We start from the raw sequence: 10,426 nt of genomic DNA, 5'->3' as shown, positions 1-10,426 counted from the left end.
CCCTTCCGGGGCGCCTCAAGATTTCGGGTGCCGGCACCCTGGGCGGATGCCCGAAGACTCCACCTTCCCAGGAGCCCCTGCGGCGGGGCGCGAAGATGGCGGCCGTGGTCGAACAGCCCTAAAGCAGCAGCGATGGAGCCTTCCCAGGCGCTGGGGCCGGAGCGGCTCTTTGACTCGCACCGGTAAGAGCCCTGGCGGGAAGAGGTCGGCTCCCGCATCCACTACGGCCTTCGGCGCCCGATCACCTCGCCTCTCGCCCCCAGGCTCCCGGGTGACGGCTTCCTGCTCCTCGCGCTGCTGCTCTACGCTCCCGTCGGGTTCTGCCTCCTCGTCCTGCGGCTCTTTCTTGGGATCCACGTCTTCCTGGTCAGCTGCGCTCTGCCAGACAGCGTCCTTCGCAGGTAACACCCCAGGGATTCCGGGAGGGTCAGGGCTGGGCCCGGCCCGAGGCCGTGAAGTCACCACTGCCTGCGTCCCCAGGTTCGTGGTGCGGACCATGTGTGCGGTGCTGGGGCTCGTGGCCCGGCAGGAGGACTCGGGACTCCGGGATCACCGCGTCAGGGTCCTCATTTCCAACCACGTGACACCTTTCGACCACAACATAGTCAATCTGCTCACCAGCTGTAGCACCGTGAGTGGGGGGCGAAGCCGAGAGTGCCACGGGGCGGTTCCCTGGGGCCCAGCCCAAGGCTCCCCTTTGCCCTCCCAGGTTTTCCTTGGGGACCACGAAATACTGAATCTTACCCCTAATCCCGCTTCTCTACCCCATATGTCAATTTTTCTCACTTCTCAATATTCCTTTTTTGTTTTCTCTTTTTTCCATTTCTAGCCTCTACTCAATAGTCCCCCAAGCTTTGTATGCTGGTCTCGGGGCTTCATGGAGATGGATGGGCGGGGGGAGTTGGTGGAGTCACTCAGGAGATTCTGTGCTTCCACGAGGCTTCCCCCGACCCCTCTGCTGCTATTCCCTGAGGAAGAGGCCACCAACGGCCGGGAGGGGCTGCTGCGCTTCAGGTGGGTGAGCACAGGTATGGGTCTCCGGTTGGGTAGGTGGTCAGGCTTGGGGGCCCTTGAGTTTTCACAGTTTTCAGCCCTGCCCTGTCCATCCTAGTTGATTTCCTTTCTGTTCACTTTTAGTTCTTTCCCCCTCTATCTCTTTATTCCTCATTTATCTACTTGTACAGTTTGACAGTTTTCTGTTCTAAGTAAGGCTGGCTAGAATCCCATCCTACTTTCTCTTCCCTCTTCTAGTTCCTGGCCATTTTCTATTCAGGATGTGGTACAACCTCTTACCCTGAGAGTCCAGAGACCCCTAGTCTCTGTGGTGAGTGTGTGTTGGACAGGGAATCTCTGGGGCTTGGAGGGCAAATTTCCCATTCCTGGCCGAGGCTTAGACCTCCCTTCATGCCCTTCCTTCAGACCGTGTCCGATGCCTCCTGGGTCTCAGAACTGCTGTGGTCACTTTTCGTCCCTTTCACCGTGTATCAAATAAGGTATTAACTGTCTTCTTTTTTGGTGCTGGGAGAAGCTCACCTCTTCCTTGAAGAGGCTGCCTCTTCTTGTCCTTTTGCAGATCTTTTAGTATCAAGATTCTACCACAGAGGCAATACAAAGTGTTTGCTATCTCCCCACCCTAATCACAACTGTTCCATGAAACGAAATATCAAAATGGGGAGAGGGTGACAAACTGTACCCCAGGTGCACTCAACATGGTCCTGGATTTTTTTATTTTTTTATTTTTTGCAGATGGCTCCGTCCTGTTCATCGCCAGCTAGGGGAGGGGAATGAGGAGTTTGCCCTCCGTGTACAACAGGTGGTAGGGTACACAGGTAGGGTGGAGGTGGAGTTTTTCCTTAAGACTAGAAGGAGGAAGTCTTGCAACCTTAACACTTTCAACCTTCCAATTCTCCCTAGCTGTTGGCCAAAGAATTGGGCCAGACAGGGACACGGCTCACTCCAGCAGACAAAGCAGAACACATGAAACGACAAAGACACCCCAGATTGCGCCCTCAGTCAGGTATATGGTCTCTGTACACAAAGTTTTTTGGGGTTTTACAGCCTATTGTGATTTCCTTCCTATTCCTTGCTAGTCAGCCTCTCCTTCCTCCCAGTTCTCCACTCACCATGTTTCGGATTTCTTTTTTGCAGCCCAGTCTTCTTTCCCTCCCTCCCCTGGCCCTTCTCCTGATGTGCAGCTGGCAACTCTGGCTCAGAGAGTCAAGGAGGTTTTACCCCATGTGCCACTGGGCGTCATCCAGAGAGACCTGGGTATGGGAAAGGGTAGCCTCACACAGGAGACAGGCACAGAGAGAAAAAGTGGGTGGTGAGGGGAGAAGTAGAGCAGGGAAACAGACTCCCTTCTTTCTTCCTCTCTCCCCAGCCAGGACTGGCTGTGTAGACTTGACCATCACTAATCTGCTTGAGGGAGCTGTAGCGTTCATGCCTGAAGATATCACTGAAGGGACCCAGTCCCTTTCCACGGCCTCCGCTCCCAAGGTGAGACCCAGGAAATGGTTAGGTACAGGACTTGGGTGGGTAGGGGCAGTCTTCATACTCCCTTTCCTTGATATCTCTTTTTTGATCCTGAGACCCTAGCACAGTGCCTCTCTTGCAAAGTAGGCATTCGATGCGTGTTTAATGATGATGACTTCGCAAGCCCTCTGACATTGTGATCACCTCAGTTCCCCAGCTCTGGCCTGGTGACCCCTCAGCCCACAGCCCTCACATTTGCCAAGTCCTCCTGGGCCCGGCAGGAGAGCCTACAGGAGCGCAAGCAGGCACTGTATGAATACGCAAGAAGGTGAGGGGCTTAGAGGACAGTGGGCAGGAAGGGGTAGGTTGGAGAAAAGTGGTAATTATAGGGACAATATGACAAAGCCCACACAATGTCTTCTTTCTATGTCTCACAGGAGATTCACAGAGAGACAGGCCCAGGAGGCTGACTGAGCACAGGATGGCACCCAGAGCCGCAGGACGGAGACTGGGGGCAGCCCTCACCCAACTTACAACAGGCTGGAAGGGTGGGTGGTAAAAAGGGAGGGATGGGGTTCCCCCCAAAACCACATTAAATTCAGGGTTTTCACTCAAGGTATATCTGTTGCCTCTCTGGGTCTCAAAAACCTACTGAGCAGGTTCCTTTTTCCTTGGTTTGGGAAGAACATGGGTGAGAGCCTCCTTGTGGGTTTGTGGGAGGTAGTTGAAATCACCTCTTCGTGTCAAGAGATGAGTGATATTAAGGAAGTATAACTGAACGAAAGACCAGCAGCCACTGGACCCTAGCTTGGGTGTTCAGCTCAGCTTTGTGAAGAAACAGCTTGCAAAACTTCAAGTCCCAAGATGCCTTTCACTAACAAGTACAATATACATTATAGAGTACACATGCTCAGTGTGGTGTCTGGAACCTGTTTTCCTTATAGGCTTCTGACAGGTTAAATAAGGTGGAGCAAATGGCCCCACCCCAAAACCAGTCTAGGGTTCCCATTTAAGCCCAGCCCCAGGGTGGAGCCGGAATTTACCTTTGTACTTCACTGTGGTCTGGGTTGGTGGTGACTGGCTGGGTGGGTCCAGAACTGGCTGCCATCCTGACACGTCTCAGAGCTGCAAGCAGGTTTGAATCCAGGATCCTTGTGGCCCTGTCGCCGCACCCCTCCCCCCTCCCCCCCCCCCAATTCTTGTCCCCTTCTTATTCTCTATCCTTTTCCTCTCGGAGCCTTCCCACAGGATACCACAATTCCTGCTGCCCTGGAGGCCCCCTATGTTAGTCACAGGATTTTTACTACCTGACTACAGGTTAATAGTCCGCTTGTGATAGTACCTCACTTTCAGACTCCGGTCTCCGCGGTTTTGTAGCAGGCAAGAAATGCTGGGAAGGATGGACCCCAGTGCAGTATCACCTGAGGGTACAGGTTAGGGATCAAGGGTGGGAAGATGGTGTAAGTCATTTCATACGAAGCCTTAAACACTGCCCTGCCTTCTGTAGGTACTGCTAGTCAGCCACCATGGCCTCTCGGCTTCTTAGGCTGGCAGAAGAGTCTGGCCCAAGCCCCAGGGAGTCTGAATTGGCTGTGAACCCCTTTGACGGGCTCCCATTCTCTTCCCGCTACTACGAGCTTCTTGAGCAGCGCCGGGCCTTACCCATCTGGGCTGCTCGCTTTATCTTCATGGAGCAATTGGAGAGTAGCCCCTCAGGAGTGGTGTTGGTGTCTGGAGAGCCTGGCTCTGGCAAGAGCACCCAGGTTGGGGGAGATTCTGGGAGTAGAAGAAGGGAGGGGCTAGAGAACTGGTCCTTCCACAGGCAAAGTGGGGGTTGGGCTGCATGGGGTTATTGGGGAGGTGGTCAAAGGGAGACCAGTTAGACTGACCCCAGGTGGCTGGTGAAAGACCAGGGAACTCCCCAAATGAAAGTGGCCACAGCGCCCCAGCACTTCTGACTGAAGTCCTGCATCTTGCTGATTGGTTGTCCTTCCTGTCCCTACCCCAGATCCCTCAATGGTGCGCAGAGTTTGCATTGGCCAGGGGTTTCCAGGAAGGCCAAGTAACTGTCACTCAGCCCCACCCTCTGGCAGCCCTGAGCCTGGCCCTGCGGGTTGCCGATGAGATGGACCTAACCCTGGGTCATGAGGTTGGATACAGCATTCCCCAGGAAGACTGCACTGGGCCGGACACCCTGCTCAGGTGAGGCCTCTTGCAGGCCTGACCCAAATCTAATTCCCCTCACCCAGTAGAAACAAGCCCAGCCCTCTGACATCTCACCATACACTCCCTCAGCCCAGTTCACCCTTTAAATCGTGCATGACACAATGCTGAATGAAGCCCTTAACCCCAGCCAGGGACCTCGGACACTGAACCTCACCCTCACCATGAGTCCCACTCTCCCAACTGGAGTACACCTTGTGAACAAAATGTCATCAGTGGGGTTGTGGGTCTCAATACAGGTTCACGGTCTTTTTCTGACCTTATAATCAAAAGCCTAGCCCCCTCCCCCAACAGGAAGTCACTCCCCTGGACTCCTGGAGCTGGTCACTGCCCACACTGACTCCTCCCACTGCCAATGTCAACAGGTTTTGCTGGGACAGGCTGCTTCTACAGGAGGTGGCCTCAACCCGGGGCACAGGAGCCTGGGGCGTGCTGGTGCTGGATGAGGCTCAGGAGCGGTCAGTGGCCTCGGATTTGCTCCAGGGGCTACTGCGAAATGCCAGCCTGGGAAACCTTCCAGGGGACTCAAGAGTGGTTGTGGTTACTGACCCTGCCCTTGAACCTAAGCTCCAAGCCTTCTGGGGCAATCCTCCTATTGTGCGTGTACCCAGAGGGCCTGGTGCGTGTCCCACTCCTGTATACAGGGACACTGTCCCTACTGATCGAGTGGAAGCTGCCTGCCAAGCTGTGATTGAATTGTGTACAAACGAGACTCCAGGAGATGTGCTAGTATACCTGCCCAGTGAGGAGGTAAAAATGGGCTGCAGAAGGAGATTCACATGTATGCCGCCTTCCTTTCTGGGGGAGCAATGCTTGTTAGGAACATTGGAGTTATAGTATTTACTATGTTGGGGTCCTTAGGAAAAACTCAAGGACTTCAGGGTAAAGAGGTCTACCACCCCCTTCTTGAATCCATGTTAAGGCAGAGACTGTGGTTCAGTAAATTCCTGAAATTATAACACCCCCAACTTTATGAGTATGTGCATTTTTTCAGAGTGAAAGACCATAGCTTTCATCAGTTTTTCAAAAGGGTTTGTCACCCAAAAAGGTGAGAACTGCCTTAATGCCCCACCCTTCTCTTCAGGAAATTTTGCTGTGCTGTGAATCCTTGTCCAGGGAGGTGGGGCCCTTGGCTCTCAGAGGGCCTCCACCACGAGTGCTGCCCCTTCACCCAGGACATGGCCCAGCTGTTCAGGCTGCATACGAGGACATAGACTTGGGTGCCAGAAAGGTCGTGGTCACTCACTGCCTGGCTGACTTCTCCTTCTCCCTCCCTTCCATCCGACATGTCATTGACTCAGGACTGGAGCTTCGAAGTGTGAGTGAGAGAGATGAGGGGGATGAGGGGGCTAAAGATAGAAGTGGCCCGCTCTGATCTGTCTTGGCCTTGGTTGGGGGGCGGTGACAGGTGTACAATCCTCAGATCCGAGCAGAATCCCAAGTGTTGAGACCAATCAGCAAATGTCAGGCAGAGGCAAGAAGACTCCGGGCAAGAGGGGTCCTACCAGGTAAGAGCCTTTGCCCTTCTGAGATCAAACATGAAAAGTCACCACACACAAACTCTGAGAAATCTACGGTGGCCTTCTGTCCCAAATCTTTTCTCCCCTCAGGATCCTGCCTCTGCCTGTACCCTAAGTCCTTCCTAGAACTAGAGGCGCCCCCACTGCCCTCACCCAGGGTATGTGAGGAGAATCTGAGCCCCCTAGTGTTACTACTAAAGAGGAGACAGATTGCAGAGCCAGGGGAGTGTCACTTCCTGGACCGGCCTGGTGAGCACCCCTCCTGCCCAAGTCCTGCTGCCTGACCTCCAGGCTCTCCGGGCTCTCCAGGCTCTGAGACTTCCTGCCCTACAAGCCCTGTTTCCTCACCAGCTCCAGAAGCACTGATGCAAGCCCTAGAAGACTTAGACTATCTGGCAGCTCTGGATGATGATGGGAACCTGTCAGACCTGGGAGTCATCCTATCAGAGTTCCCCCTGCCCCCTGAGCTGGCCAAAGCCCTGCTGGCCTCCTGCGAGTTTGACTGTGTGGATGAGATGCTCACCCTGGCCGCCATGCTCACTGGTATAAATCACTTCTGTCTCTGGCTCTTGACACCACTTCAGTCCTTCCCAGCCCTTTCTGATGTTCTGGTGCTCCAAAGGCCAGCCCCATCTCCTATGCTTCCCTTACAGTGCCCAAAATCACAGCCTTAATCACTTATCCTTCTCCTGTCTCGTTAGCCTTTTCCCAATGCTGGTTCTTGCCTCCAACATGCTTAGATCTCTCCTATTATTACTAGAGCTCCACACCCCTCTCCCTCCACACTCTACTCCCCAGCAGCTATACAGAATAACCTCTGTCCCAGTCTGCCTAGTGTGTTCCTGCCCACTGCATCCCAGCCTTAGGCCCGTAGCAACCCTGACAAGTCTCAGCTCAGCAGTGACCTCCCACCCCACCCCCCAGGCCGAATCCACTAAACACTTCTGAGCCCTTCCTTGCTCCTTATGACCTTCTGACACTTGAAAATGCCGACCACTCCTACCTTGAAACTGCCCGCTCCCTAAGCCTCTGTGACCTGCTTCTCTGGGTGTTCATCCTACTTCTCTGGTCATTTCCTTCATCTCTTCCTGGGCTCCTTGTCCTCTGCTTACCCACGGTAAATTAGACCTCCGAGTTCCATCCTTTCCCCTTTTGCCTTCTCATTCCTTGAACTCTCCGAGCAAGTTCATGCACACCCATGGTCTTTAGTGCCATCTTTACACTTAAAATTTCCAAACCTTGTATCTCCCTGCCAATATCATTCTTCTGAATCTTAGATTTATATATCTAACTCCTGATGGACATTTCTACCAGAATTGTCCACAGTATCCCAGCCCAGAGCTGAACTCAAGCACTTGCTTAAACTGTTCCCTCACCACCACCACAAAAGCATGCCATCGCCTCTGCAGTTCTACTGCCATCATTCTAGACTAATATTTCTCCAGGTTCTTTCATTTTATCTCCTAAATGTGTGTGTGTTTTTTTAATTCATCTGTTTGTCTCCAAACTCACTATCGGTGCCAGTGTTAGATCCTCATCCCCACTGAGACTGGATTCCTTTAGCCTTCTAACTTGTCAAGTAAACTTCTTCAAACACGTGGACTCTCTTACTTCAAAACTCTTCTCCAACAGCTACTCTTTACCTTCCAGATAGAATATAAACTCATCAGCACAGCACATCCAACCTCTCATGACCTGGCACATACCTGCCTCTCCAGCTTTATCTGCTGCCACTGTGCCACACATGCCATTCTCTCTACCCTAAGTGCTTGCAGTTCTCCAAACAGGCCACATTACTAATGTCTGTGCCTTGCCATGCCCACAGTTCAGACTCTCTGCCCCTTTGCCACTGAGCTAATTCCTAACAAAACTTCAAACATTGGCCCACACACCTGTTGTGCTGATTAAGCTTGCTTATGTCTCCCACTAGACTCTAAACTACTTGAGGGCAGAGACTCTTTCATTATTTATGTTCACTGTCTAATAAAGTTTATAGCACCTAGAAGTTATCGATGTCTTTTGAATACATTTCCCAAAATGGCATTTTACACCTTTTCACCCTTCCTTCTATACTGCTATCCTCTCTCATTCCCCAAAATGACCTTCCTTGTTTCTGCCTCCAGCTGCCCCTGGGTTCACCCAGCCTCCACACTGTGCAGAAGAAGCTGCCTTGCGCCGAGCCCTGGAACACACAGATGGTGATCACAGTTCTTTGATCCAGGTGTACGAAGCCTTTATACAGAGTGAGTAGCCCACTCGGCATCTTCTTATAAAATCCCAGATTTTCCAAAGAGGGGAAGCAGTATGCAACCAGCTGGCAGATCTCTATGCCCAGGAGGAGGTGGCCCTTTGACCAAACTCTGGGTTCTCTTGGGGCTCTCTTTGTAGTTGTAGCTGTTCCCTTTCCTCTTTTAGGTGGAGCAGACAAAGCTTGGTGTCAGGCTCGGGGGCTAAACTGGGCAGCATTGTGCCAAGCCCGGAAACTTCGAGGTGAACTCCTAGAACTCATGCAACGAATTGAACTTCCCTTGTCCCAGCCAGCCTTTGGCTCTGAGCAGAATCGCAGAAACCTTCAGAAAGCACTGGTGTCAGGATACTTCCTTAAGGTTAGGGGAAAGAGTTGGGGTGAAGGTCATAAATGGAGCAGAAAGCAGAGGGATCAAAAATTGATATGCCATCTCTGAAATTGGAGTCCAGATGATCATTCAAAGGATTTTTAAGAACCAGAAGAAATTTTTGAGGCATTGGAGTACAGGGGGCTGTGGGAAATGCCATATGATAGGGACTCTAACACCTAGAGATGATGCTTTATTTTTAATACTCTCGCCACCCTTCCTAATTCTTTCTCAACCCCCTTTTCTTTTTTCTATTGTCTTCCTCTCCCCCCTCCCCCACCACTCACTCCCTCACTATCTTTGCTTTTCAATGAGGTGGCCCGAGACACAGATGGGACTGGAAATTACCTGCTCCTAACACATAAGCATGTGGCCCAGCTCTCCCCATACTGCTGCTACCGAAGCCGCCGGGCTCCAGCCAGACCTCCACCGTGGGTGCTTTACCACAATTTCTCCATTTCCAAAGACAACTGCCTTTCCATTGTTTCTGAGATTCAACCACAGATGTGAGTTCCCTGACACCCCTCCTACGTTGCCCATTCCCCTTCTAGGGGCCAAAATTATGGCTGGGGAGTTAGAGAGCCTTAAGGAGAGGAGGCTATCTTAGTGGTTTGTAGTGACATATGATTTGAAGAGGCAGGGTTTGTGGACAGAATGGGAAGTTTAAGAATCTGTATTACAAAAAAAAAGAATCTGTATTACAATAGAGGATACAGAAGTCATCTTCTGATTGTGACTCTCTCTGTCAGGCTGGTGGAATTGGCCCCTCCATACTTCCTTAGTAACTTGCCTCCCAGTGAGAGCAGAGACCTCTTGAACCAGCTGAGAGAAGAAATGGCAGATTCTTCAATAGAAAGTGAATCCCCCTCCACCCAAGAGTTTGGAGATGCCTGTGTCCTGCAGTGACTTGCCTAAGGAATGGAACTGAGCTCATCTCGAGGCATTAGATCCCCCTCAGGCTAGCACTAAGGCAGCCAGCCAGATTTAGAAGGCCAAAGATTAGGGTCAAACGTAAATCCTGGAATCTGAGACTCAAGAAGTGGGGGACCAAGAGTGGAGGGAATTGGGAAAGCCACAGTATACATAAGGTTGGACCCTTTCCTTAGCCTTCTTCTATTTATTGGAGAGTGACTGACATGTCACCGCCAAGCCCCCAACTTATGCCAAACCCATCTTTGTGTGCTTCATTTTGGCCTATAAAAGTTCTTTTTCTATGTGTCAAGTTTGAGTTTTGTTCTGCAGCAGCATACACAACATCCATGAGTTAGAGATGACACAATATCATCCAACTCCCCCCACAGTATCCTCTTGCCTGGTTCCCTCCCGTGGTCAAGACTTGGTGCTGTGACTGACCTAGCTGTCACTACCCTAGAACATGAGCAGTTTGACAACAGTTGGTCTCTGACCCTGCCCAAAGCTCACTTCCCTGTGTCTTACTGCTGCCTGTAGGGGAGGAAGAATGAGAGTGCTGTAAGAAATCAGACAAAAATCTTCCCTTTTCCACATACAACTTAGATCCTGCTCCATCTTAAACCTCATGGCTGTTGCAACCATCCCCAAACTCTTAACTTTCCATCAATAAGCATCCCAGCAGCC

General features: G+C 51.7%; 2 protein-coding genes across 13 annotated transcripts; both read left to right on the top strand.

Annotated features, from left to right (window-relative positions):
* Positions 1-31: 31 nt before the first annotated feature.
* Positions 32-3,091, top strand: AUP1 (AUP1 lipid droplet regulating VLDL assembly factor). The gene is given in 13 exon segments (XM_047851331.1): positions 32-85; positions 88-182; positions 264-401; positions 481-631; positions 830-1,014; positions 1,252-1,324; positions 1,420-1,493; positions 1,747-1,813; positions 1,915-2,017; positions 2,149-2,268; positions 2,381-2,496; positions 2,682-2,800; positions 2,910-3,091. Coding segments are annotated over 13 exon segments (1,317 nt in total). The 5' UTR covers positions 32-46; the 3' UTR covers positions 2,947-3,091.
* A 409-nt stretch (positions 3,092-3,500) lies between these two features.
* DQX1 (DEAQ-box RNA dependent ATPase 1) lies at positions 3,501-10,052 on the top strand. Of its 12 annotated transcripts, none has more exons than XM_047851318.1 (12): positions 3,548-3,607; positions 3,790-3,852; positions 3,980-4,235; positions 4,481-4,674; positions 5,061-5,445; positions 5,780-6,013; positions 6,104-6,464; positions 6,567-6,758; positions 8,339-8,458; positions 8,631-8,821; positions 9,146-9,336; positions 9,580-10,052. In XM_047851318.1, exons 3-12 carry the CDS (start codon positions 3,999-4,001, stop codon positions 9,734-9,736), a joined length of 2,262 nt encoding a protein of 753 aa, XP_047707274.1. In that variant the 5' UTR covers positions 3,548-3,607; positions 3,790-3,852; positions 3,980-3,998; the 3' UTR covers positions 9,737-10,052. The 12 variants fall into 12 exon arrangements, with proteins under 12 accessions (XP_047707270.1, XP_047707273.1, XP_047707274.1 ...); XM_047851320.1 differs by lacking the exon at positions 3,790-3,852 and adding an exon at positions 3,721-3,789 and having other exon boundaries at positions 3,550-3,607; XM_047851314.1 differs by lacking the exon at positions 3,790-3,852 and having other exon boundaries at positions 3,501-3,607.
* Positions 10,053-10,426: the final 374 nt, after the last annotated feature.

This window comes from Prionailurus viverrinus, chromosome A3 (assembly GCF_022837055.1).
Source record: "Prionailurus viverrinus isolate Anna chromosome A3, UM_Priviv_1.0, whole genome shotgun sequence".
Classification (NCBI taxonomy): domain Eukaryota; kingdom Metazoa; phylum Chordata; class Mammalia; order Carnivora; family Felidae; genus Prionailurus; species Prionailurus viverrinus.
This window is presented reverse-complemented; position numbering and strand designations above follow the sequence as displayed.

What these genes read in the sequence shown, in the direction of transcription:
- DQX1 (XM_047851314.1), top strand. Translation starts at nt 3,999, where the DNA reads ATGGCCTCTCGGCTTCTTAGGCTGGCAGAAGAGTCTGGCCCAAGCCCC. An exon ending in TATACCTGCCCAGTGAGGAG is followed by an intron (nt 5,446 to 5,779) that starts GTAAAAATGGGC and finishes CCTTCTCTTCAG; the next exon opens with GAAATTTTGCTGTGCTGTGA. An exon ending in TCTGAGATTCAACCACAGAT is followed by an intron (nt 9,337 to 9,579) that starts GTGAGTTCCCTG and finishes TCTCTCTGTCAG; the next exon opens with GCTGGTGGAATTGGCCCCTC.